Source organism: Lepisosteus platostomus, chromosome 2 (genome assembly GCF_059453375.1).
Source record: "Lepisosteus platostomus isolate fLepPlt1 chromosome 2, fLepPlt1.hap1, whole genome shotgun sequence".
NCBI classification, from domain to species: Eukaryota; Metazoa; Chordata; class Actinopteri; order Semionotiformes; family Lepisosteidae; genus Lepisosteus; species Lepisosteus platostomus.
The window spans coordinates 5,915,495-5,942,634 of record NC_142612.1 but is presented as its reverse complement, the minus strand read 5'-3'; the positions used below and the strand labels follow the sequence as shown (position 1 = coordinate 5,942,634).

At 42.8% G+C, this 27,140-nt stretch overlaps 3 protein-coding genes across 9 annotated transcripts; 1 reads left to right on the top strand and 2 right to left on the bottom strand.

Annotated features, from left to right (window-relative positions):
* Nucleotides 1-2,857: 2,857 nt before the first annotated feature.
* creg1 (cellular repressor of E1A-stimulated genes 1) lies at nt 2,858-8,203 on the bottom strand. The gene is made up of 4 exons (XM_088647693.1): nt 7,824-8,203; nt 5,773-5,892; nt 4,658-4,857; nt 2,858-4,354 (listed from the first exon to the last, which is right to left on the bottom strand). Exons 1-4 carry the CDS (start codon nt 8,091-8,093, stop codon nt 4,336-4,338), a joined length of 609 nt encoding a protein of 202 aa, XP_088503819.1. The 5' UTR covers nt 8,094-8,203; the 3' UTR covers nt 2,858-4,335.
* A 1,202-nt stretch (nt 8,204-9,405) lies between these two features.
* Nucleotides 9,406-10,323, top strand: h2af1al (H2A histone family member 1a like). Of its 2 annotated transcripts, none has more exons than XM_088647706.1 (2): nt 9,406-9,564; nt 9,769-10,323. In XM_088647706.1, exon 2 carries the CDS (start codon nt 9,770-9,772, stop codon nt 10,187-10,189), a length of 420 nt encoding a protein of 139 aa, XP_088503832.1. In that variant the 5' UTR covers nt 9,406-9,564; nt 9,769; the 3' UTR covers nt 10,190-10,323. The 2 variants fall into 2 exon arrangements, with proteins under 2 accessions (XP_088503832.1, XP_088503841.1); XM_088647715.1 differs by having other exon boundaries at nt 9,472-9,564; nt 9,766-10,323.
* A 1,616-nt stretch (nt 10,324-11,939) lies between these two features.
* setdb2 (SET domain bifurcated histone lysine methyltransferase 2) lies at nt 11,940-26,958 on the bottom strand. Of its 6 annotated transcripts, none has more exons than XR_015941589.1 (15): nt 26,738-26,958; nt 25,135-25,262; nt 24,509-24,563; nt 23,944-24,069; nt 23,224-23,319; nt 21,853-21,949; nt 20,631-21,215; nt 19,917-20,021; nt 19,129-19,298; nt 17,656-17,866; nt 16,607-16,712; nt 15,833-15,956; nt 14,761-15,032; nt 14,071-14,154; nt 11,940-13,366 (listed from the first exon to the last, which is right to left on the bottom strand). XR_015941589.1 is itself a non-coding variant. In XM_088647594.1 (15 exons), exons 3-15 carry the CDS (start codon nt 24,561-24,563, stop codon nt 13,249-13,251), a joined length of 2,154 nt encoding a protein of 717 aa, XP_088503720.1. In that variant the 5' UTR covers nt 25,135-25,262; nt 26,718-26,956; the 3' UTR covers nt 11,940-13,248. The 6 variants fall into 6 exon arrangements, 5 of the variants coding, with proteins under 5 accessions (XP_088503720.1, XP_088503702.1, XP_088503711.1 ...); XM_088647594.1 differs by having other exon boundaries at nt 14,071-14,159; nt 26,718-26,956; XM_088647576.1 differs by having other exon boundaries at nt 14,071-14,159; nt 25,135-25,284; nt 26,738-26,956.
* Between the last annotated feature and the right edge of the window lie 182 nt (nt 26,959-27,140).

Here is a 27,140-nt window from a genome sequence, read left to right as displayed (position 1 = left end):
TAGCAGATACTTTAAAACCTGTGAACAGTACTGTACACTGTAAATTATGAGTAATAAGATACATCTATAACAACTTTATCATGTCAAAGCTGTCTCCTGTGAAACCTAACTTATTTACAAACATATGTAATGCATACATATGTTTGAGAGAGAAGGGAAGGAACAGATCTTTTATATTATGGCTGTATATACTGTATTACCCTGGGCATTCTCTGCTTCATGTATAGGTACATATGCATGGACTTCAAGGGACTCAAGATGCCATCTGTGATGTACTGTAATTCCAAATTAAAAGTAGGAGTTGCAGGTAAAACGTATGTCATTGGAATATCTTCTAGCATTGTTTAACCATTTCAAATTACCCTTGCACCCTAATCCAAGGTGATTACCTGTAAGAGAAACAGTACGTTATAAATGCAATTTAAATTTCATACAGAACATCCAGTCCTCTAAACAACCATCTCTCTTATTTAGCCTGAATGCAAACATGAGTGGCACAGTGGTGAGCACTGCTGACCTGCTGAGCTGGGGCCCTGGGATCACTTCCTGGAGGGCTGTCTGTGTGGAGTCTGTATGTTCTCCCCATGTTTGTGTGGGTTTCCTCCAAGCTCTCCAGTTTCCACCCACTCTCCCTAGACATACCGGCGGTGCAAGTGGCTTCTGGGAAAATCGGCCCTGGTGTGAGTGTGCGTCTGCCCCGCGAAGGAGGGGTGTCCCGTCCGAGATGAAGCCTGCCTTGCGCTTTCTGCTTGCCAGGACAGGTTCCAGGACAGCGGATTACTACTACCAGTGTCAAACATAAATCACTTAAACTCAGCAGGCTCGGGCACTGCTTTAAACAGAGGCTGTGGGCTAAAACTTTTGACAGGTCGAAAGACTGACTGCACTTTATCAGGAAGGAATACTGTGTAGTAAAACTAATCGACACCTGTTTTGTCGCATGACACATAAAGGCATTAGGAGCTGGCGTGGGGAGGAAATCAACTCATTTTCTCGGCCCTGAAAGCAGAATTTGAAACCGAAAGGCAGCTGCCCCACTCATCCGAAACCAGCAGATTAAAAAGGCACACAGAAGCACAGATCCTCCTGGTTCACCTCAGAGCTAAACCACCAGAGATGGCATTTTCACCCTGGAGCTCCCTTGCAAACAGCTCGCAGTGCTGGGGGCCACACAGGGGCTCTACACAGAGCAATTAAGGGACACTAAATTGTCAGGAGCAACGCCACATCCAAACACTCTTTATTCCTGCCAGCGTGAGGCTGAAATCATTGAACACACAAGCTCAGTTAATAGTTGAGTACAGCACCAGTGAAATTAATTTGGTACAGTCTGCTATCTGCTGAACTTGTGTGTTCAGATGCTCTGAGATAACAGGCTAGGCACAGGAAGTGATGGAGTGAAGCTTTTACCTTCAACCACAGCATCTAATCTGGAGTTTAAAGAGCACCACAGGTCAGTAAGACTGGCTGGCTAGAAACTGTCACAAAAACGGTACGTTTTCATGACTCTACTAGAATAAAAACAATTATCCAGTTTCTTGTCCCCCAGGACATGAATTTAAAGCAATCGGAGTCCAAATTGGCCTACACTGCAGTATCTTGATCTCTAATATGCTGTCAATTATGTTTTTAGCCTTTGAATTCAAATACCTTTTTTTCCCTACCGAGAAAAGCTTTCCAACAAGAGATTTGCGTCATTCACAGAATTATACACGATACATTCTCTCGTATGATATCAGAAAACAAAGACCAGCCCCTTCCACTGCATACCTTTATCAAGACAGGATCTGTTGACTGTGAACCGTTAGGCCACGCTGCCTCCAGTGAATGCTACACTTCAGCAAGTGTGGCATCAAAGACAGGAGGTGGCTGACTAATTTGACAGTGGGCTGGGACTTGTGGTGATCAAAGATCGACTGCCGACAATGAACTCAAAGGGTCCAGGCTTCCTTTTCTTCAAAGGATTCTAAAACCCATGAATATTCATTTCTCGCCAACCCTCCTTCATTCGGTTTACAGTGTTTCAGTTAAAGGTTGTTTAAAAAAGGTCCAGCTCTCAAGAATACTCAAGTCCGAGATGAAGCAGTAACCAGACTTCTGTTTCCACTTTAAAAAAAAAAACTTCTGAAGAAAGGAAAACTTGCACGCTTGCAAGGTTAATTGTACATCAAACATTTGCGTGTTGTTAATAAAGCTTTTCAGAACTGGGAGAGTAAGCCATTCACACTTTGGGAGACATGACAACTACACTACTGCCAAAACATGATACAAGCTTTTTAGATATTCCTTAATTCATACTTCTTTAGTGTTTGCTCATACATGCATAAAGACCAGATTCCATTAGTTAGTTGTGCCAGCTGCTCTCTGCAGTCCTGTAAATACCTACCTACACTTAAACACCGACAGGCAAACTGACACTGATGGACCCCATCTTTCACTCATATCGGTGTATCTAGGAACTGTTCTGCTGCTGTTAGGTAAAACTACAAAACTGCAAGATTACGTTTTACTGTATCACCTTTCTAATGTGGTCACAAACATAAAAGCAGAATCTGTCTTCAAGGACCGTCTCGATGTCTGCCGATTTTTTCGTATATCCGGAGAAGAAGATGAATATATGCAACATGCATTTTCAGTGTTTGCTAGGTGAAAGTTTGAACAGCATCAGGATTATGAGCTGGTGTGATATGAGGGGCTTTCTTGATGTTAAGTCCCTAAGTGTTGAAATTGATCGTAATCACGCCTGTGCTCCAGTTCTTATAAGGCACTAAGCAATATCCCCCACCTCAGAGTATCATCTGGTGGTTAAAAGCAAAAAACATTATAAAGAAGAAAAAGCACACAATGACAGTAAATGTTTAAAATATACAAATGACAAATTTTTATTTTCAGTATTTTTACAAAAATACGTGGAGTAATCATTGTGAAATATCTTTGCTTTAGAAAAATCATCTTACATACAAATGCACTACACATCGAAGTCACAGACCACAAACTTGAATATAAAGCTTGAAAATGGAAAACTTGAATAGAAAACAACATTTATAGATAACTTACTTAGCACCTGAAGCCAGTTATCTAGTTATTTGATCTCCTGAAAAAACATGGGAATGAATCAACATTCCAAGCAGTTTTTGTGTGGATTTGATAAATGTGACCTCAAGTCTGGGGTATGATGCTGTAGCACGTTCAGCGAGGAGAGAGACAGGGACTCTTGTGACAATATGAACACCTGATGTAACAAAGCCTTACAGCAACCTGCTTGACTTAAAACTGCCCTGCATGAGATCTAAAATTATTGCTCTATATTCAGTACTTTGTCAGCAATTGCACGTTTTATACAACATCTGCTACGTGACATCAGATTAGTTAAAGTAAGGACCTATAGAAGCTGAAAGACGTCTGTTTTATAATGTGGGCTGGGAGTGTGGGTGAGAATTTCAGAAAAGGTCTCTTTATTCAGAACGTGGGAAGCTTGACTGTATGGTTTGAAATATGACCGAAAAGAGAGACCTTGACATCAAAGAGAGAGTTTCTTTCTTTCAAAATTAAAAAAAAACACTTTCCCTTTTCACAGCCGGAAATTATAGATATGTATCAAAAATGACTTCTCCGCAGTTTGTATAAAAGATAACCAAATCAGGACTAATTATACCGAGAGGCAAAATTAATCTTAAATGCAAAAAATCGGTATGGGAGAAACGGGCATTTGTTGCATTTTCAAGGCATCTCAGTATATATTATGAATTCGATCTAGTGAAAGCCGTTACTCTAGAGACACTCAATTTTATTTCGTATAAATACACTACGGTAAATATTCAGAGCCATTTCTAAATCGTAAACACGTAAAGGGCTCCCTCTAGTGGTAAAATACAACATGAACGAAAAGGAAAGATACTGTACTAATCCAGTACAAGACTGCGTTTTAAGGAGACAGATCATTAGAACTTTGTGATTTTGCGGATTTTAAAACTTAATATTTAATATTACAGTTCAGTAATTTCTGCATAAACTGCATTATTAATGTAGCAATACAGAAAACACTGCTTTGATGATTAAAGAGTTGAAAGAGTAGAAAAGTTATTTGTCTCACCTGAGCATGTTGTTGAGTAATGTATTGTTAGCTAATATTATTATAATTTACTGCAATTCACTCACAAGCATCAATAGCAAAAAAGTATCCTTAATTAATTTTAATCTGCAATCCTTTAACACATAATAAAATCATCAACTGTATTACTCAAAACACTTCTCATATATTAGTATACAATTACACAGTGCAACCTTTAAAAATAGAAGGACTGACTCTTCTGTTCTCAATCCTTTGTAATCCTTTCAGAGCCATGTTGTTCTCCTAAAATAAAAGAAATTGAATGGGCATTCAAAACATATTGGAAAGATTTCTACCAGGATTGTACAGTAAAAAAGAATATTTCAGTTTTATCCAGTCTTAACACATTCTGCTCTACATACATCTTCAACAGCGTTTTCAATTTCCAACATTTATCATCTCTTTCGAAACTGAAAACTCTCTCTACTTGCAAACAAAGCCATGAGAAATGTGGTCACTTTATTGCTCCTCAAAATTCCCACACACCATGGAGGAAAAGTGTGAACAATCAAGATCTGTAAATCCAGTTTAAAAAAAAAAACTTACAGCCCAGGCGTTTTGTATGGCTTGGCACTGAAATACTCCTCAGGAGTGCAAGTTTTGATTCCTCCAAAGTAATCCAGCACCCAGACTTTCGTGATGTTCATCTTGGCAAAAAACCACCCGTGGTCTGGGGGCCAGTCCATCATCTCCGGGTGACGGCTGAACAGGGCCTGCTTAGCAACCAGGGCCTCTGTGTCGTTCACCTACACCACAGGAGAACAGCTTTCCATCACAGTTACCTCTGTGCAGCTACCTAAGGGCTGAGCCACATCTAGGTATCCTTACCCCCCACCACAGCTCTTCGGGGTGAAAATTAATTCAAACATCTTTTTTCTCAAACAAATAAGAATGTTGTTAACAAAAAAAAACATACCGTTGACCTGCGTTTATGTTGTTCATAAGAAGGCTTTTTGGGGACTCTATGTCACTGAGTGTTGTACTCCAATTAACATTTAGAGAGGAACTGCAGTAACAAAATAAATGCATCGACGTTACAGAATTAATACATTTCGAACTGGGCAGAAAAATTGTGAACTTTGTGAAAGTTCCCACGAATTGTGACGCAAGGTGGCCCTTCCTGCTCACTAGTCTCCGTGATGACTGATGTACTGTGATGCACGAGCGAATAAGGACAGGTTGTGCAGCACACGTTTCACTGCAGAAATGTTCCAACGTGATCTGCGTGCAGAGCCCACAAGTAAACAGAATTTGTCACCACAACGGTCTCAAAATTGAAAGCAATATTTCTATTGGATTAAAAGAAATGTTTTCACAAGCCTGTTTGGTTACAAGGTAATAGGGCCAATTCACGTCACCAGACGTTTTGCTGCCTCGTTCTGAATCGCAGAACCTGGCGCTGTGCAAACCTGGAAATGTTGTCTACTGCACCATGTAAATTGGAGGTTTTACAAGTTACAGGGTACAATGTACTTTCACTGTGGGTTCTTTCTAACCCCCGAAATATAAAAATAGTGTGGCGGTTCCCCTTGAATAAAAAGAGGATACTTCTACCCACTTGTCCCCGGTCATGAATAACACCCCTGGGCCTCCGCTCTGTGGGGTGAAACAGCAGAACGGGAGGCTGGCTGGTCAGGAGGAGAGATGGCGCATGAGTGTACCTCCACCACGGACCCAGACAAGATGATGTGAGCGCACAGCGGGCTCTGGGGGTCGTAGCCCTGGCTCTTGCAGTACTCGGTCTGGGCCAGGGACATGGAGAGGGAGGCCGTGGGGTTCGCCTGCAGCACAATGAAACAAGCGTTAGGGGCTCCCCCCATCCCGGCCCTCTTGAACCCCGTGTCTACAGCACATTCCAAATGTGCTCTTGGTTTTTTAACGGAAGCCCAAATTTCTACTTATACCCTCTTACACTTATATACACATATCAATTCTACAACTTATACTATACAGTATCGTTGTGTAACAGAAGGAGCTTATTTCTTTCCAAAACACACTAAGGAAGGGTTTTCTGATCAGATTATTTCAACCACAGGCACAATTATACTATAAAACTCCAGAACAAGGAGTGCCATGCCCCACGTTGGGCAGTGAATAACACTGCCTCTACTGTATATCATAAACAAAATAACAAGAAACATCTTTATCACTTAACATATTCATTATGTTTCTAAAAGCATTTGACAGGGAAAGCTGCACAGTCCGAGTTTGCAGGAGTCACACACTGTATAAGAACAAAAGCCAGAAACCCATTTCAATCAAGACGCCGACAGCTTTGCTAAATGATGAACGTTTCCTTGTTGTCGTCGGTCAATCAAGAATTCGAGATAAGACAGGGTAGTAACATGAACACCTGTGCACAGGCATTAGAAGCAAGCCACAGATAACAGTAAGCTCACAATGAGGTTATTAACTGACTTCATTAAAACATGAACACATACAACAAGCTAGGGCATAAGTACAATGGACAAAAGGTTACGTAGATTTCAGAACTGTTTCCCTGTTGCCAAGGTATTTGTAGACCATTAGGAAATGTTTTCTGTTGGCAAGCATGGTCACTGAGCGTTACACACAAGCCAAGGAAGGGTGCTTACCTCAGAGCACCTTCCAATCTCAGTTTAACTATTGTCTTGACCACCTAACTGCTCGCCTGCGCACTGACAGACCCTGGGCTCTCAGCTCGCTATATGAGTATACCACAGCACCAGCCCCCTCTGTGCAATTGGTACGGTGCCACTTGCCTTATGTCAGCTCAATAGGCTGACACTTTGAAACCATGATATGATATGTGCCTGTCTGGTTGTATAGTAAGCAGTAGGTCTGAATGATGTAGACCGTATTCTTAAGATGGTACAGGAAAGGAACTCTATACAACACACATATATACTAGAAGAAAAGAAACGCATCAGGCTCCACAACGGAAACGATGCGTTTCTTTTCTTCTCTTTTCAGCAGGGAATAAACCTTTACTTGTTCCTTTGCAGCCTATGCATGCTGACACAGCGACCTACTTCAACTACATATTTACTAGGTTTACTCTTACACAGGTATCATAATATGGACATTCTGCAATAAAGCCCTATTACTTTACTGCATCAGTCACACAAGTAATAAAGACATTTAGGCCTGGGTGGGATATTTTCGCTCATGTTGTCATTAAAGACAGTCAGCGCTTTTACTTCCGTAAGAGAGAAGTGAAAAAAGTCAAGTCTGAAACATCTAGTCAAGTCATTAAAAAAAACAACTCATCGTTCATCACATGCTTTGGTGGAAAACTGCTTGCTCACTGGTAAGGAGAGCAAACAGAAGTCAGTTAAAAAAAACAGCTGAGTCATTTAAGATATTTGCGCAGTTCCTTTTATCTCACATTGCCAGGAGATTCGGTTCAGTTTTACACCTCCTTTACTAGGGTAAATGAGCTATACTCTCCATGTTCAGTACATGCAAAACTATCCCAAATATGATTTGCCAATTCATACCGAATCGTAAAGGTAATAAAGTGCAGAGTTTACATCTTACTCCTATCTAGACGGCTCATATTTATACAAAAGGTACTAGACCTACTAACAAAAATGTAGTTAGACAAATAAGAAAGAAGCGAAGGAGATTCAGATCATGAACATGTGATTATCATTTCAGCCTGCACAGTGAAGTCACTCCGGCTACACCTCATTTAACCCACAGGACAGTGAACGCGTTAGACGAGCGATACCTGCAGATCCTGCACGGAGATCTCCATGCGCGTCAGGTACATGTAAGGGACGCCTGTGCCGCTGCCGGGCGGCCCGTCGCTGACCGAGAACACGTTGGAGAACGGCTGCCCCTTCACCGGGTCGTGAGATGAGATGGTGGCCATCGACGCCCAGTCGCAGTTATGGGCGATAAACCGGGCCACGGCGGCGACATCGTCGTGGGGGGGGATGCTGCGGGCAGCGCACGGGAAGAGCAGGAACACGATTACCCATTTCCCCAGCGGCGTCATGTTGTCCCCCCTTCTCACTCCGCTGGCGCTGGAGAAAGTTGACGTGAATCTGGCCTCGGCTTTGCCCGGTGGGCTGGCTGTTTATCGGCCGCGGTCACATGACCGCCTGGGCTGCGGTCACATGACCGGGACAGCGGCCCGTGCCGTCGGGAGTCGCTAGAGCTGGAGAAATAATAAAATAAAAAAAATTATTTGCTTTGGCAACACTGATTGTACCCATCGGTCATGCTAATAAAGCACCTTGAATTGAACTGAATTAATAAAATTGTTATCATTATCAGTGCGGACTTATTTTTGACATCTGGCGACAAAAGCCACAGAACATGATTTTGTTTTTTTAATTTTTCGTTTTTAATTTGTGGCTTTCCTTTTCGTCATCCTACCGAAAGTATAAAAACGCCCTTTTTTAAAAAACAAAAAATATCAGAATAATTAGTACGAGAAAGTATCTGGCAACTGTTCTAAACTCGGTCCAAACGAATACAAAAACATTTCCCTCATGCATGCTAATCCTTGATATGTGCCTCTAGAATACGCCTGTCCTGAGACATACATAAAACGGTGCAGATGGTACATTAGGAAAGTGATTGTCCATACAATAAGCGAATTTGACAATTTTACAACTGTAACTGATGGGATTTTTTATCCGCTCTCTTCATGTTTCACTATAAAAAACAAACCCAACACTATCCACTCGAGAGACATACAATTTCAGTTCCTAACTCACTCATCAAAAAAAATCTCGTTTATTTCTTCGGTTTAAGGTTCGCTCTTTTGTTTATATTGCTTGATCTCTTCTGTTGACCAGGACGGTGTCAAGTATTTGTTTTTTTATACGCCAACAAAATTAAACGTTTGGAGTACAAATATTGGACAAACTTGTTTTTCCGCTTCAATCTCACTGAAATTGGAGCTATTGTAATCTATAACAACCTGGCTTGAAAAATCAAACCCTCAAATTCAAAATTAATTAAATATTGAAAACATGTTAATACCGGATAAATTGTGTTTATACAGTATATTTATATTAATTTACATGTTGTACTCATTTATATCCTCGGACAACGCCTCGGGGGTCAATTAGTAGAATTAAAGTTTTAATTTAACAAATACACCTTCGTTTAACCAGAGATCTTACCTATATTTAGCAGACTTTTTCAAAAAAATTCATGTCCGTTATCTTCATCTTACCACACCTGAGACAGAATAAAATGTTGCTGGTTGTTTCCGCTAATGAGAAGCCCACACAAGCTGCGTTGAATGAACTTCGGCTTTGACCGTACACGCAAAACTTTAAATTAACAAAGTGTAACTAATAATTGCAACAAGCAAGACAGGTGACATATTAGCCAATTAATTTAATGAGGTGCGTCGTCTATGGCTTAAAAGCCATAGAGCCCCCACATCCCCATAACACATTTTTTTGTGTGTCTTTTTTCCTCTGTGGGCTCTGGTGAGATCTTGGTAGAAGGTAGGCGAGTTATAAATTCTAATTTCTCTTGACCTTTGATATAGAGGTTTAAGCAGCGTGTGGAATATTTTAGATTTCCTCATCAACGAATCGCATGCATGTTAACGCACTTACTGGCTCAAGCCGGATGTTTCAGTACCTGTGCAACACCGGCTGCCGAAGGGAACCGAGCCCGCTAAGCATGTCCTCCCATCTGCCCAGCAGCATGTCTGGCCGTGGGAAGAAGGCGCCCTCCAAAGTCAGGACCGAGGTCAAGACCCGCTCAGCCCGGGCGGGCCTCACCTTCCCGGTGGGCCGGCTGTTCCGGCTGCTGAAACGGGGGAACTACGCTCACCGGATCGGCTCCGGGGCCCCCGTCTACCTGGCCGCGGTGCTGGAGTACCTGACGGCCGAGGTGTTGGAGCTCTCCGGCAACGCCTCCAAGGACAACAAGAAGCAGAGGATCGTGCCCAGGCACATCCAGCTGGCCGTGAGGAACGACGAGGAGCTGAACAGGCTGCTGGGGGAGGTGACCATCGCCGAGGGGGGTGTCCTGCCCAACATCCAGGCGCAGCTCCTTCCCAAGAAAACCAAGGCGTCCGCCCGCGACGACGGAGGGAAAGACCTGCAGTCGCAGGAGTTTTAGTTCTGTTGGGTTTTATATCTGTGTGTGTGTGCTTGAAACTTCTGCTTCCAATTTTGACTGCTCTAAAATGGGATGTTGTCGTTGATTTTGTGGATATTGCACTTTATACCTGAATAAATATTTTTGTTATACAATGGCCTTGTTCTTCGGAAGGGACTATGCGTTTCTCTGAGAAGCGCCCTTTCCTTGGGTTTGTATATACGCGCTATCAACACGGTGGCGCCTGAGCGGCCGCACACCTGGGTGATACCTGCGCCCCAGGGCAGGTTGGGAACCGCCGCTGGGCGTGTAAATAGTTTAGCCCCGTTTCTCCCAAGATCTGTATCCACCTTAACTTGTGTGCCTCTACCCATTGCTGCCCTCGCATTCAAACTCAAACGTTTTTTTTATGGTTTCTCTTGCTGGCGGACGGAGGTCTGAAAGAAAGCGGTCTCTGCATCCAAATAGGAGCGTAGTCCTGTTCACTTCCCGCACAAACGCCCGAGTCGTTCCGATACGGACCCGCTCACGAAACCTCTACAGCCATAATGTCTCTGACCAGTCTTTCTTGCACCTCCAAAACAAGAAGCTCAGGCATTTTAACAGGCTTGGAAATACTTGGCCATTTCTCTGTATCCTTCTGCTAGGAGTGTTGAGCCTTTAAAAATCTTCAGGTGTCACCCAAAGAAGGCTTGACAGCTGTAATTTTCTTTTTTTAACCCTCTTATTCCTTTGCCGTTACCTACTTGAGCTACTTTAAAGATGTCTGGTCTGGGGCCTTTCCTACGGATTCATCATGAACAATGAAAGCTGTGCTACACTAACACCATGAGGGGTGGCTCAGGATCTGTGCCTGTGGCTGGAAGGTTGCCGGTTCAAATCCCGCAGCCAGCAGAGGAATCCTACTCTGTTGGGCTCCTGAGCAAGGCCCTTCACCCCAACTGCTCCAGGGGTACTGTACAATAGCTGACCCTGCGCTCTGACCCCTGGCTATCTCCCTGTCTGTATGCCTCATGGAGAGCAAGCTGGGGTATGCGAAAAGATAATTCCTAATGCAAGGAATTGTATAGGGTTAATAAAGTATTGTTGTATTCAATACCTTGATATCTTGCCACAAACCTTGTGTTTAGAGCAGGTGGCGACATGTGTTGTGGTTTTTCAGTGAGAACTTCTTGCCTTGCGATAGGAGGGTCCAAGATGCCTGACAGGGGTGAACCTCCAGATAGGCTCGAGGATGGCCAGAGATTAGGTTTCTAGAAACCTATGTTAAACTGACCTCCCCTCATTTAAAACTCATTTCCCTGCACAGCTGTATAGTGCTAGCACTGTACTGGAGTGCCTTCCAGCAATTTTGAAACTGACTTGTAAGGCCTTTCCAGCACCATTAACATGGCTCTTGATCACAATGCACATACTTTATCCTAGTCAAGTCCAAGTTTCTCTTCATGCTGTTTCTTTAAAGCTAGCGTTTGCCTCTTGCATGTGTGATAGGGGGATTTGAGCACAGCCTAGATCTTCCTAGTAATATGATAATTCTAATTTCTTACTTGTGACTGAATTAGCAATTGATAAGATTAAACAAACCAGTCATACCAAACACTAACTACAATCTGACTACAGGGTGCTGTAATGACATGACCAAAATGCAAAACACTCATGTTTGGTTTTAGATAAACATTTAAGAAAGTTTGCTACAAGTTTCCAGTAGGAATAGTAGTACATTTTGATCTTGTGGTGACCCAAATTACACAGACTCTCATACAGACCCATGTTCTTTACACAAAAACAGTTTTAATAGCATTACAGTCCTGAACTCCCGAATGTTTATTAAACACCTTGCAAATATAAATCTGCTCAGCTGTAACCGTGCCCCACAGCAATATTTCTCATGAAGATTTCATTTGCCACTTCGCTGAGCTTCATCAGTATCAACTAACAACTGTGTTAGTCACAAATGTTTATTTCTTGAAATAAGCGATAGTATCCACTATAAGTCCTATTCTTGAGTTTTTAAATACTCTTTCCTCTGGCAAACTCTGGTTCAGAAAACTGTTCAAAACAGATTGCTTCTAGCTAACATACGTTTACAAAATCATTTAAAATTGAAATATTAAAAGTAAGGCAATACAATACAGTTCGAAGCCCAGAGTGGGCACAGCTTTTTATATAGCATTTGATAAAGATTTTATCCCCACAAAGGTTAGTACTATTATCTGAGATACATTTCAGAAAGATAGAAAAGCTTTAAGAGTTCTACACAGAGCATAGTGAGAACAGACAAAATCAAGCTCGTCGGATTCGACTTCTCTTTTTGTCCCATAGCCGAGAGTCCCTTGAACCCATTCCAAACCCTGGAAACGGAAACTTCAGAGCAGCCAATCCACGCTAACCTGCATGTGTTAGTATGGAAACTGGAGAACCTGATCAAGCCCTGACAGGTGCCCCAGACTCCACCCGAATTTAACCCTGGATCCCAGAGCTGTGAAGCAGCAGCGCTCACCACTGCGCCACTGTGCTGCGGTTAATACGTAAACTGAATAATAACAACGACACAATGAAATAAGCCAGTAATAGCACCTGGGCGGCACAGAGACACCGTGGTTCACATTGCTGCCTCGCAGGGCTGGGGCACTGGGTTCAGTTCTGGACCTGCGGTGCTATTTGCGTGTGTTTTCTTCCAGGTTCTGGGCCTGGCGTGAGTGTGTGCCTGCCTGTGTCTGTGCCTGCCCTCGACTGGACTGGCGTCTCATCCAGGGTGTAGCCTGCCTTGTGCCTGCTGCTTGTCAGGATGGATTCTGGCTCCCCCATGACCCTGAATTGGATGAAGTGGTTAGAAAATACACATATGGATGTAATAGCACTTGGTTTTGCGCTTGGTAGGTGAAGACTTTTTCCAGAGGTTTATCTGTTTGAGGTAGAGATTTGAATAAAAGCCAAGGCTGTTTTATGCATTTTAGCCCTAGCTAATTTACCATTCATTACCAATATTCAAGGTTGTGGGATTTCACACTTCAAGCATTTGGACTTTGTTTAAATAAGGTAATACAGTATTTAAATATAACACAGGTAGCAGGGTTTCGTCAAGCGAGTGTGTTTTGACCCATTTTTAATTCACACTGACATGGATTGTCTTGGTTTGGTGTGCTCCCAGTCCTACACGTGTAGTTCCATGTTAATTCAGTCCCAGCCTTCACATACCTAGAAATGCAAAAACAAATAGAGTTAACAAGCCTGATGCAAAATCTAGCTCAATAAAGCTTGGAAAATTAAATTATATGCTACACAATTTCCCATGCTACAAAATAAATGCTGCGCAATCTCCCGTTTCTCATTTGTCATTCATTTGATCTAAACAAAGCACTGCTTCTCAAAGGATTTCCAATGGCAGAACAGAAGGAAATGTTGACAGTGTTGTGAACACTGTGCTTTAAGCAATCTTCTTCACAATAATATTTTTAATCCGGAAAAGTATGGAAAACACAAAATTAAAACTATATCAAAAGATCTATCAACACCTAAACCTAATCAAATAATCCCACCTGTGTTAAATATAAAATGGAACATAAGACAAACTATGTTTAAAATGTATTAAGTTGAATCCTTAAATTTACACTTTGGTAGTTATGTGTCAAGTCACCAACACTGCAAAAGCTGCTGACTGTGTTAAAGCCACACACAAAGGTTTAACACTTCAATAATGCTCTAGGTACAATGTCTTCAATCAGACATCTAATCAGCTGACAGACAAGTGTTAAATATTTTTTAAAACGTTCATTTTTCTAAAAAATGTTTGGCACTTGAGTACGAGAAACCATGGAAAATGACATGATAAACAAGTACCATTAAGAATTAAGAAATGGACAACGATTAAAAAAATAGATTACACTGAATAGATAGCATACCCGTTTGTGAAGAAGGCCACACAGGGAAAGTTCTTGTTGTGGGAGTCCGTAAACACGCTCTGGACGAAGAGGTTAGGACAGCAGCTGTGCTAGAAGGGGAACAGGAATCTGGAAATCGACATTTCGTCTCGCGGTGGAACCGCCACTCATTCACCAAAAAGAAGCAGTTTTGTTTATAGCACTTTTGTTGTGTTCCCAAATTTGGGATAACCAGTTGTCCATCAAGCCAATTTTCTGCTCCAATACCTGTTCTAAGCAAGCTTTCCTCTAGAATGTGCTGAGATGTCTGCTTTTCTACACACAGTAAGCTCTCCAGCACCTCTATCAGAGATGGTATAAAAATGTCAGGAAAGCTACAGTTAATACTCTGACTGACTGAAGCCCTGGCACTCAGCTAACAGTGCCTAAAGAATTCCAGGTACAGTCCACTAACAACAGGCCAAACTCAGACCGGTGCAGTCTGAAATACATACACACTGCATATTAAGCACTTCACAAATTATTTAGACAAGATCAGACCCCCCCCCCCGTAACAACTGGGCAGAAACGTTCATGAAAAGGTAACTCAAAGAAACCCAAAACAGATTAGCTTTTGGCATTTCATGCTCTGCATTCCTTTAAGTGATCAGGCCTGTGTCAGGCAAACCCACTTGAATATGGTGGTAGTAAATCTTCATTTTAAATACTTACATTAAGGAACCTCCCCACGTTGCCTTCTTCTGTGGCATCCAAATAATAGGTAAACTCGTGCGTGTTTTTCTGGCCCTTCTCCACCTTCTGGGCAGCTCTCGCTTTGCTTGGCATCTCTTCATCATTGCTGTCTTCGCCCACAGACCAGGTGCCTAATGAGTTCACATCCCCCTCCTCCTCACTCTGTGCCTGGTGCGGAGTCCTGCTGTCTTCTCCCCTCAGAGCGCCTCCCTCCACTCGGTTCGGCACACCCAGCGCCTCAGCTGCCTGTTCTGATAAAACACCGAATCTCAAACCAGAAACCCAGGTCACGGAGCCCTCTTTGGGAATTCTTTCATTTAGTGCAAGCTTGTTTTTATAAAAGGAGGAAGAAAAAAAGTGCAGAATCTCTCATCCAATATGTTCAAACGTTCTCGGAGCACGGCAAAGTTGAAAAGGTCAACAAATACATCTAATGAGCTCACTATGTCCTTGGGAGAAAAACCTTCATCAATGCCTGTGACCTTTTTCTAACAGAAAGACTAGACTCATCAGATGCACAGTATTAACCATGTAGCATGCAAGTAGAAAAGTGAATACTGACGACGTACCAATAATGCTTTGATGCTCTGCAGGCTGCTCCACATTGTTCTGAAGTTATTGCTGAAAATCATACCCCTGCTATTCACCATTCTATATCTATTACGCTGTGTTATGTTTTCTATTGCAATTATACTGTACAGCCCATATCGCATTACATTCTAGTAGTGTGCAGCCTTGCTGTCAACAGCTCCAAAACATACGAGACACTTTAAAACAAAACTACACTGTGAGTGCATAGACCAGCTTCACTGAATAACTCTATAGCCAAAGTCAGCAAAAGGCCCTGAGCTTTATGAGTCCACCTCTTCTTGTTCCATGTTTAATGGATTCCCTTAACAGAGGAGGCACATACAATATTTACAACACCCATTTCGCAACAATGCAGCTCACAGGAAGAAAAGAGGGAAATAAAATTCCTATTAGCACCCAGTTAACACAGTAGAGTCACTGCTGACCCAGTCAAGAAGCAGTAGCACAAAGCTAGGTCTACCTGCAAGGGCTTTGACCTGCGGCCGGTCTGTCGTCTCTGCAGAAGCAGGTATCCTGACTCTCTCTTTCGACATCTCACGTAGGTCTTCTTCATCTGAGCTGCTGTACGGGATTGTAAATGAATTCTGAAATGCAGAGAAATTCTGAATTTGAGTTTCTTGCTGATCATTTTTCAAAAATGATATGTATAAATTCATCGGATCTTTTTTAAAATTGGCCAGTCCATGAAGACTTTCAGCAATTTCATCTTTATTCAGCAATAAAATATCTTTAGGGATAATAATAAAAATAATAAACTTTATTTTATATAGCGCCTTTAAAGGTGGCTTCTCAAAGCGCTAAGGAAGGATAAGGAAGCTGTACTGTAACAGATTAATATAAATGAGCTTGTCAACAATGGTCTTATATCTAGTGCCTTCGACATGCCAAAACATCAAATATAAGTCCCTTATTGAACAGTTCTATTTTCAGCTATCTGCTACAATTCAGCCTAGTAAGTCTTTCTGTAAACAGAATTTTCCACGAACTGCTTTCGTTATAATCTGGAAGCCCTCCAAAATCAGAACTCATACTAACTTACATTGAGTGGTTAATGAACCCCTGAGTGGTTAATTCAGTTATCTGAAGGTCCTGGGTGCTTGGCTGCAGGTTCTTAACATTTGAAAGAAGAACGTGTGAACAACTGAAGATTTACTCCTGTGATTCCTTTCAAGCCCAGGGAAAGGACAAGGCTGCTGGTGCTTTTCCTTCGCTGCCCATTCCTGCGGCTCCTCACCTCTTTCACCATCTTGTCCAGCTGCACGTGCAGAAGTGCCGTCTTGCTCACAGGCCTCCTGATCGCGGGGCTCTGGGGAGACAGCTTGGCATAAGGAGCACTTTTCCTGGGAGAAGAACAGAACAGCACCCAAGCCTCTCATTAGTAAAAGCTGTCATATCGGTGAAACAAATGCAGTTCTGCATTCCGCTGACATCCAGTCATGTGAAACTGTACACTTGCTCCAGTTTCATTATTCTGCCACAGGGACAAATAAGTATCCATTCACATCTCTTCACTCATATACACTGAACTCCGATATATATGTGTGAGACTACCTAAAACCTACAACTTTGGGGTGTAATAGAAGGAGAGCATTTATTTAGATTGTTTTCATTTTTACCTACATCTTGCAATATTTGCACTACTAAATACTTCACAGCAAGGACTTCAGTAGCAGATGGGATGGCAGATGGGCACAGCCTACTCACCCACTCATCCATTGTTATGCACCTTGTCCACAGAGACCTACAGGAGGGTTAGAGCCCACTGGAATGCTGATGTCACTGCAAGCCCGAGCCTAGAGGCTCCTGGGAAATTTCAAGGGCAGATCTATTGCCAGAAGAGCCCTGGTCAACTAAAGTCAGCCTTACTCCAGAGGTGCCAACAATGGGAGGATCCCTGTCACTGTCACCTGGAGTCACGAACCAGGCCCCAGCCTGCAGCTGCTGGATGACAGAGCTCAACTCGAGCTCTGGGCGAGCATTTTGACACACAGAGCCTCTCTGGCAGAGACCCGTGGGAGGGGTTTCTAATGACACTACGGAGGTGCTCCAGATCCCCCCCCCAAAAAGGCATTAATTAAAACAATTTAATGATGAATAAAATAATGTCATTAACACCAGCTGGAATTATTGGAAACCTGGTAGACATATTTCTTGGAAGCGTTAATACGTCTGAAGAAACAGACCGGAGTTTTGCAGTCAGCAGCAGAACATCATATTTCAACGTAGACGAGCTCAGTTTCACTCGTCTCTAGGCAAGACAGACGAGGGGGGTCTGGAACTCACTCATTGAGGCTCCCGAGAAGGGAGGGGTCCTCCGCGGCCCTCTGCTCCTCCCTCGTTTCTTCTACCACTTCAACGTCGTCGTCCGAGGGCGGCTCTCCTCTCTTCCGTTTCCCCGAAGACTGGGGCGCGTCTCTCCTCTCCTCTTCCTGCCCGTTTCCCCTCGTAGCCTCGGATCCGCTGCCAGGGGCAGGGTCCTTCCTCAAGATTTTACCTAGTCGCGCCGGAGGAGGTACAGTAGTCGTGTGAATAAAAATGACGCTGTACGCGTCGCGCCCTGAAGGTCTAGGCGACAGGCGATGACTAAGAAATTGGCAAAAGCAATGTAGCTTGTGGGAACTTAAGAAAGCCCCAGCTGACGCTGGTTTTAAAACCTCTTCGCATTCCCCGTCATTGCTCACTCAGACCGTTCTCTTGACACGCTGAAGGCCCGGCCTGCCGTTCGGAGCACAGGCAGGGCCCCGTGGTGCAGACACTGCTGCTTCAAGTCTGTGCCGGTTCATGAGCCGACAATGACTGGGATTCCCTGAACAGCTCCCCACCGCTGGTCAAGCACCACCGGGGCTGGATGGAATTTAGCATTTGGTGCGACAGTGACTTCTGGTTTACTTCTGGGTGCCCGCGCTCTTGCTGCAAGAAGCGAGACAGCGTAGAGACTAGGGCAGTGTAGACAGTGCGGTATAGGAGCTGCTCCTCCTATCAGTGCTCTCCTGTAAGACACTCTGGAACTTGTCAAATAGGAATTCGATCGATTCTATACCTTTGCTAAACTTGTTGAACACATTCAGCAAGTACTGCACCCTCCACAGTGCCTCTCACCTACTCACCCAGGAGCAGTACGTTTCTTAACTGTAGGCACCAACGTAACCGCAGGCTCTGAGCTGCTACCAGGCTGAGAGCATGCACGCTCGTCACCTCTGCTGAAAGCCCACTGCAAGTCATGTGTTGACCACAGTGAACAGTGCTCTGAATGTCAAAGGTACGTCACTGTGCACGCAGCCAGAACCTACTCTTTACTGCACCAGGTCAAACAGCAAACAAAGGCACCTTGAACTCGACTTGGTCTTATGATGTCTCATTTCAAAGATTTATAACAGGCTTCTGTAAGTGTGGTTTGCATTTTTTAAACACACAGTTGCAGATTTCAGCTGCTTCTTTGAAATAACATCTTTATTTTGTGTGGAGCTGATTTGCCACGCTTTGTGATATAAAGGAAAGGTATAACATTTAAATGCTTTCACCTTTTAAACAAGCAATTTACACACACAAAAAAAACTTGTCATCCTCGGTCCTTTTAAAGCAAGATAACGAAAAGCCTTAAGCACACTGAAAGAGCAGGATGACATTCACAGGATTAGGTGTCTATCCCTGCTTTGTTATGCGGCACATTCCTGTGAATATCGGTGACAATTCCCAGTTGGCGCAGGGGCTGAAGTGTGTCCCCCGCACGGCAGGCGTGGCGGTCCAGCCCGTTACCTGCGTACGTGCAGACGAAGGTGCCCTGGTCGAGGTCGTGCAGGCAGCGAACGCCCCAGCCGCGGTCCAGCGTCCTGAACACCTGCAACTTCACTCGCAGGCCGTGCTGCACCACGCGGTTCAGGCACCGTCTCCGGTCGCAAGCGCACCAGGGGCCGCACTCGTAGATCCTGTCGGCATGGGAGACGCGTTACGGACGACAGGCGCCGTTCCGCTCAACAAAGACACATGCCTGATACACAGACGGGTATATCAGGACCCGTCCGCATGATGGGAGGGGGGGGGGGGGGGGGGGGGAAGAACTTCCTGGTGTGACTTTTATGGGGGTCTGATAACAATGCGGTCTTGTATGTGCAAAAACACATCCAGGATCTGGATCTGCACGTGTAGAAAAGACGGTTCAGAAGCGAAAATTAATTCCGCACCTCCTTCCCAATATTAAACAGCTCAATCTTAAACATGGTGGTAAAATGTCAAATTTCTTTGAAAGACTTTGAGTAGCGTAACGGTTAAAAGAAAGGAGTTAGGGGTACGTGTCTTTCACTTTTCCCGCTTCTTCCTCTTTTATGCACATTCTGGAAATTTCCACAGAATATAAACTGAACCAAAATTATTGAACACGCAAAGAGTAAAGACATGATGGGAGAACCAGTATTTTAAAAAAACTATAGAATGCAGAAGGACTGCAAAACTCAGAGCAGAATCAACGAAAGCAGACATTTTTTTCTTTTGAAAAGTTGCTCTGCAGTCAGATAGCATCTTACCTATATAAATAACACTTCACTCACCCTGAAGGTATAGGCCGCAGAAGCCTTTTGTTGGTATACAGTTGTGTCTTAGCTTTTTCACCATTTTTAGCTTTAAGAGAGAGTTTCAGACAGGCACATTTAGTCCTGTGAAGAAGAAAAACACAATCTAAGCTCAAGAAGTTAAAACTGAACAGTAAAAAAAAAAACCTGCTGGTCAAAGGAATAGTAGTTACAGTCAGAAATGAGAGTCAGCATGGTTTCAGTGAAAAAAACAACAACTGTTTTGTTGTTTTTCTATAGAAAACTATTTAAAATAGCGCTAAAAGCACTTTCATCAGAAAACATTTTGTAAGCCTTCTTTTTAACAGTTCAAATGAAATAATTCATAACATTCTTGCAAGTCCAAAACTAAAAACCTCTGAGTCTAAAAAAATGACGTCTGCAACTTCTGGCAGTGAAAGAAGCAACATCCTTTTCTACCAACCATAGGACACAAACCAATATTCTGACTAGACTGGAGCTGTAAACGTTCATACAACAAAGGAAAATACATATTTACCATGAGCAGGAGCCCTTTTTTAAAAAGAAAAAATGCTTCAGAAGCCCTGTCACGAGTATTTTAGGATTACGGCCCACAAACGAGTCAGAATAAATACCTTTGCAAAGCCCCATATGATTATTGGACAGTCATCATCTCTAGACACCACAGGTACCCCACCGCGCAGGGCGGGGAGGATGACGGGGGTCACTCACGTGTCTGTGCACCCGTCAGTGCAATCGCAGCAGTCTACAAAGAGGGCACCGGGGTCACCAATGAAGCAGCCGTAGGGCCATCGATCCTTCCTGTACCGGAACGCCTCCGGCTTGGCCTCGTCGGCGTCGTTGTAGAGCTGGACGGCCACGAGCTCCGCGCCCCGGCTGAGGTCCCTCTCGAACACCAGGGGCTCCCCCAGGGCCAGCCCCCGCCGGACCTCCACGGCGGGGCTGAAGGAGAAGTAGTCCAAGTGCAGGAAGTCGCACTCCGCTTCCCGCAGGAAGCGCGCGACCTCGCCGAAGCCCCTCAGGGTCCTCCCGCAGGGGGCCCTGTAGGACACGTCGAAGGTGGGCTCCCCTTCCCCCGGGCCCCGAGTGCGCCTGGCGGAGAGCCTGTGAAAGTGGCAGAGGGCGGGGATGCCCAGCGGGTCCTGGCCTCGGAGCTGCTCGTCCGTGAGCGGCCGGCAGGGCAGGCACGCCCGGTGGCAGTCGTGGAGCAGGAAGGCCTGCGCCCCGGCGGGCCCCGGCACCGGCAGCTCTCCCGGCGGGGACGAGACCCCGCTGCAGGGCCCGTTTTCCTGATTTCTGTCCGAAAAGAGACCCCGATCATTGTAATGGAGGTTAGCGGACGTGACAAACTCAAAGGCGTTGTGATCGTCATTATCCTTTCTTGGGAACAAGTGATAGGTTCATTCCATGCTGAAAAAAAGAAGAAAGAGAACACAACATTTCGGCTGTGGAGCCTTCTTGCTCACACCTGAAGAAGTGTCTCACACCTGAAGAAGGCTCCACGGCCGAAACATTGTGTTCTCTTTCTTCTTTTTCAGCACGGAATAAACCTATTACTTGTTCCTTTGCAGCCTACGCATGCTGACGCAGCTCCCCACCTGAACTACATTATCCTTTCTTGTGGCGCACAGTACAAATCCAAAAAAAAAAAATAGACCTATCCACTGCACACTGCACATCTCCCGGCCAAATTAAATGTGGTTTCTTTCGGGTAGTGCTGTATCAAGATCATCAGCAGGGGAAAAGGGACTTTTTTAGAGCGTGATGCATGATTATTTCTTGTTTTTGCGGTTTGAAAGGCTAATTAAATTTGTATATTTTCACCATACTGAACCGCTTTGATCATCTTAATCTGTCAAGGGAGAAACTCCCGGATAAATTTTTATATCATAGAACAATTATGATAAATATTTTAAAAAAGGCAAGTAAAAACCTTTGATCATCTAACGATGTGTCATCTGCCACATTCTCACAATCCAGATCTTCTTTAGAGTTCCACAGATCACTCTTCTCCTCTGCAACAGCTGTCTCTAGGTTAAAATAAACAGGAAACCAGTGGAATTTGACAATAACGTCTTAACAGTTTGTTTAATACTGTATCTAGCCATAAAGCCTGTAGGAATGGGGTGCAACTCAACCAAGGATATGGGCAGCATTTTTGTTACTGTTACTAGCTGAAGGACACGCCACTCTCATATTTTACTGGAGTTTCAGTCATGAAACCTCAGGTTAAACAGTTCTGGCCCGAAAGACACATTTTTTTAAATCCTAAAATGCTACAGACAGCAAGTTCACCCTTTAACAGGTGGTGCACTGCTATCAGCAGTGGATGATAAAACAACAGTAAACCACACTAATTCTCTGACATTCTCAGACACTGAACAGAGCCCTGAATAGCTTAGCTGAAGCAACTGGTAATTTGTCATTAATTACATTTTTTTATACATGACAACCTTTAAGTCATTGAGAGGTTTGAGGTCCCTGTAGGCTTAGGGCTCTCCAGGACCAGGTGTGATTATCACTGATCTAGAGGAATTGTGTTAAATATGTCAACAGAATTAAAAATAGCACAACATTTAAACTGAGGGATGCTATATTAGAATGCACAATGCATTGCTAAGACCTTATTTTCAGTACTCTATGTGATTCTGCTCACCATGTTACAAAAAAGTCACTGATGCTAAAGAAGAGTGGCTAGTTATATTCTTGGGTTTGAAAGGAATGTCCTACACTGACAGGCTAATAGAATTCATGTTTTAGTCCCAATTAGATGCGATTCAAGTAATCAGATTCCTCAAAGTTAGAATCAGCACTGAAATCAAAAGCAAAGGACAGAAGTGGAAACTGCAGGGAAGTGAGCTGGAAGCTTAAAGCGGGACACAGTGTTTTACACAAAGGGTTTTAGGACACTGGAACAAGATGCTGAAAATAAGTCCCTGATTTGTTTAAATTAATGGCTGGGTGAGATCCGTGGGTCAAATAGCTACTAGCAAGCAAACCAGCTAGATGGCTTAAATAACATCCTTGCATTTGTAGCTTTTCTTGTGTTCTTACTTTGAAATAAACAGCTGTGGTCTCAAAAATCTTGATGACCCCCGAATCCTGAATCCATCTCTGCTCTATATTTACAAATAGCCACTACTAAAGAGTGAGGCTGAATACTTTACTGTAATGCCTTTCATTCACTAAGCAAAAGAGTTAAGGAAATGTTGAAACAGAATCCTTGCCCATGTTTTGCTGGTGCTTTATTCACACAGGGAGTACAAGCAGTCTTTTCAAACAGTTATTCCTTTTGCATTCTCACCTGCACTTATTATGATTTCTTCAAAAGTGTCATGTTCTTTAATGAAACAATTTCTCATGCCAACTTCCAGCATAATGTTCATGGCCCTCACATACTCTAGAAACAAACAAAAACACAGAGTAAACATTTTGGGGGAAGGTAAGAAGTTCGTGGCTTCAGAATGGTTTTGGGGGGACTTTCCAAACCAGCAGAGCTCTTATTACATCATTAAACTCCTGTTTAAACTGAACTGAAGCTAAGGTGTCCTCGGATGAGATGTAAAACTGAGGTCCTGACTCCCTGTGGTCATTAAATAGCCCAGGGCATTTCTCGAAAAGAGTAGGGGTGTCACCCCAGTGTCCTGGCCAACATTCCCCCCCATCTTTACCAGTCATGGCCTCCTAATAACCCCCCTCTCTGAACTGGCTTCATCACTCTGCTCTCCTCCCCACTGAGAGCTGGTGAGAGTAATGGCGCACTATGGCTGCCGTCGCATCATCCATCATCCATTACAATGAGGAATTATTCTAAATGCATTTCATAGTGATTGCTTCAGATCTAGCTGAAAACTCACAAAAAGGAAATACATATCCTATATGGACAAACCAACACCCGCTGGCATGTATTCAGATCTGTATAAAATATCATATAAGATACCTGCACACCATAGGGTATTAAAGGGACTGTGTTGCAGTTTTTTGACAAATATTTTCAGTTTATTTAAATGCGTTTTTCCTGCACCTTGATTTGTCGCAGACTGGTCCTTGATACCTTCTTTAAGAGACTTCAAATAGGTGTTTAACAGGTCAAAGGCATGGTCCACTTGATTGCGAGTTTGCAGTTTGCTCCAAAATATTTTTGCCTTCTCTGGAAAAAAAAAATCAATAACATATTATTACATTACAAAAAAAGAACACAACTTTGCCAGCAAAGTGGTTTTCAAACTTTGGTGTTCACCAAATGTAACAGAAGATGTTACTGTGAAGTACATGTATTAATGTCTTGAAAATTTATGGCACATAACTGATGTATTTTTAATGTTTGAATTTTCAAAAACCTTCTTCATGTCAAATGTATTGGTTTTTAATGATTCTTACATTATTTTATATTTCATTACTGATATCTTGCAATGCAGCAAATTATTAGTCATAAGAATGTTTTTATAACCCTTAAAACTCATTTTGATTTCATTTAGGGAAAATATATTTTATTTCACAATTCTGATGTAACTTTTCCGAAAACACATTTCTTATGAACCGAGTAAAAATAGCCATGTTTTTTTACAAACATTGAACAGATTTCCTACCAACTTCAGATGTTGGGTCCTCTCCCAAGCACTTTCCCAATGACAGACTGTTCATCTAGGAGATACACAAAAAACAGCATCTGATTTGAAGTGGCTTCATTCATGATTTCTAAAGGTCATTAAAATACACTGCAAATGAAAAGCAGGGCAGGCTGAAAGATTTTTTCAAACACGATTGTTTCCGACCGAATGACTACAGCGAGTCACTTTAGTGACTGAAGTGTTTAAATCTGTGCTGTGATGTTACTGCCGCTTGTAGTTTTGATAACGCAGAAAGGAAAACTGGAACATTACTTATTATAAGACCCAATTGTGCTTAGCATAAAGGAGATGACAGGTCATATCCCCTCTCTTGAACAAGGGGGACCTTGATACTCTCCAGCACAGAAGCAAATTCTCCAGTGGGAGAGATGGAAGAATAAAAAGTGATGCTTTTTATTTTTTTTAATTTCAAAATAAGAAGCGATAGCTTTTGTGCAAGGCTCCTGCAAGTGTGTGCCCAGGGATATCTGTAAATGAACTGATTACTTCACAGAGGAAGAACAGGAAACAACTCACAACCTGCTCAATGAAACATCAGCGGCCGGCAAACACACAGATATGAAAAAGTGCCTTCCATTTCTTACCCTGAGGTTTAAAGGGCTTTCAGACACTTTAACATGTGAAGAAACACGCAGCTTATCTTGCTAGGGGTGGGCTTTCACGTGGTTGTGCTCTTTTCCTCTCGTCACCCTGTGCTTCAAAGGCATCTTCCCTGCTCAGGGAAAACATACAGGCTGGAAATAAATATACAGTATATGGATGGAGGAACGAATGAATCGTCATACAGCACATTTTATCATACTAAAAACAGACACTAAAAACCTCCCTCACAGCAAAGCTTAAGTGCTAGACTGCAACCAAACATCTTAATCAATATGTATTTTATGAACACCAACAACTTACTCAAAGCTTCCTCTAGTGTTTTCTCTAATCACAACATCTGTGATTGTCAATAATATTGCTACAGCTTCGTAGTAGAGAGAAAGAACAAGTAAAGGTTTATTCCATGCTGAAAACAGAGGAGAGAAAACACAACGTTTCGGTGTCAGGCTCCACAGCCGAAACGCTGTTTCTCTTTTCAGCATGGAATAAACCTTTACTTGTTCCTTTGCAGCCTACGCATGCTGACACAGCTACCCACCTGAACTACTTCATTGTACAAAATAAATGAACATACAGTCTGAAGTGTTGTAGTAATTAACGCTACATTTACCATTAAAATTGAATTGATGTATCCTCAGGGAACATAAATCACATAAAAAGAAACATCCTTAAATACTTAATGCAGAACAGTCCGACAATGACTTGAATTACTTTGTACACCAAAAGCAAATGTTTCTAACATTTTCCTAAAAATTGTTTTTCATTAAATGTTCACTGGTTAATTTTTCCAACAACCCAAAAAAGAAATTTATTTTCAAGCAGGGAATTCTTAGAGCTTTAAAACTGAACCGGTGGCACTTCTTTACAAGAAGGGAGGCGAGAGTATGGAACAAGTTCCTCAGTCATGTTGTTGATAACCTTCCATCTTTCGAGAAACACTTTGGCTGAGGTGACGGTTGGATGGATCAGTAAATTACTAACTGCCAAACAGGCTAGATTGGCTGAATGGTCTCCATTTGTTTGTAATGTCAAGAAGCGTAACGAGGCTATGCATAAACATTTGTAAAATCACATTAAATGACCAATGTCTCCTTGTGTTGGCCGGGCAGAATGTAATTATTCCGTTCGACATGAAGCATAATAAACCCCACCTGTAAAAATCAAGCAAACAGAAACATTCTGAAATTAAGCATCGAGTCGTATTAATCCTATTCTAGTCTTTAAGTCTTTATGCGATTTCGGTAGTTTTATGTTATCATCCAGTTTGCACAATGAGGTGAAGAAGGTTAACGTCCTAGTTGGCGGAGTAATTCGAGTAGCGTGCATTTCAACAAGAGTGAACCACATTAAAAGGCTTTCTGCTTTGAAAATTTAAAGGGTCACCAAAAAAGAAAACATTTATCGGGACTCTAGTACACTAATGCAAACTAAATGTTTTGAGACACTGTTTTCTACACTAAGACCATTATTGGGAGACGTGGTGCACGTCTGTGCATTATAGTGGCAACATGAACATGTACAATCCTGCACCTGAAATGCATTTAATTTTCGTAGTAGTCGTTACCCAAATTATCAAACGCTTACTAGGACACCAGCGATTTCCTCGATTTTGTGCATCTTCCGAGAACACATTTCCACCAGCAGTACATTTCCCGAACAACTATATTTGTGTAATTTTGTTTAATCTAATGAGTATTGCACAAATGTACCTCCTGAAGTATTCACGGGAGGTACCTATACATTCCTAAAACAACTACCACACCGATGGAAAGAGATACACTAATTGGTCGCGTTTCATGACATCATACCAGGGTGTAGGATGTCCTAATGGATTTCAGATAACTGAACTTGATCACCTTTCAGATGATCATTTTTTTTGGCATTCATTTTCATTTGTGTATTTATTTTTGAGTGAATGATACTAGAAAATGTAGATACAATCTGTTACAATTCCATTCTCATAAGGTATAGATAGCTTTTTCCGACA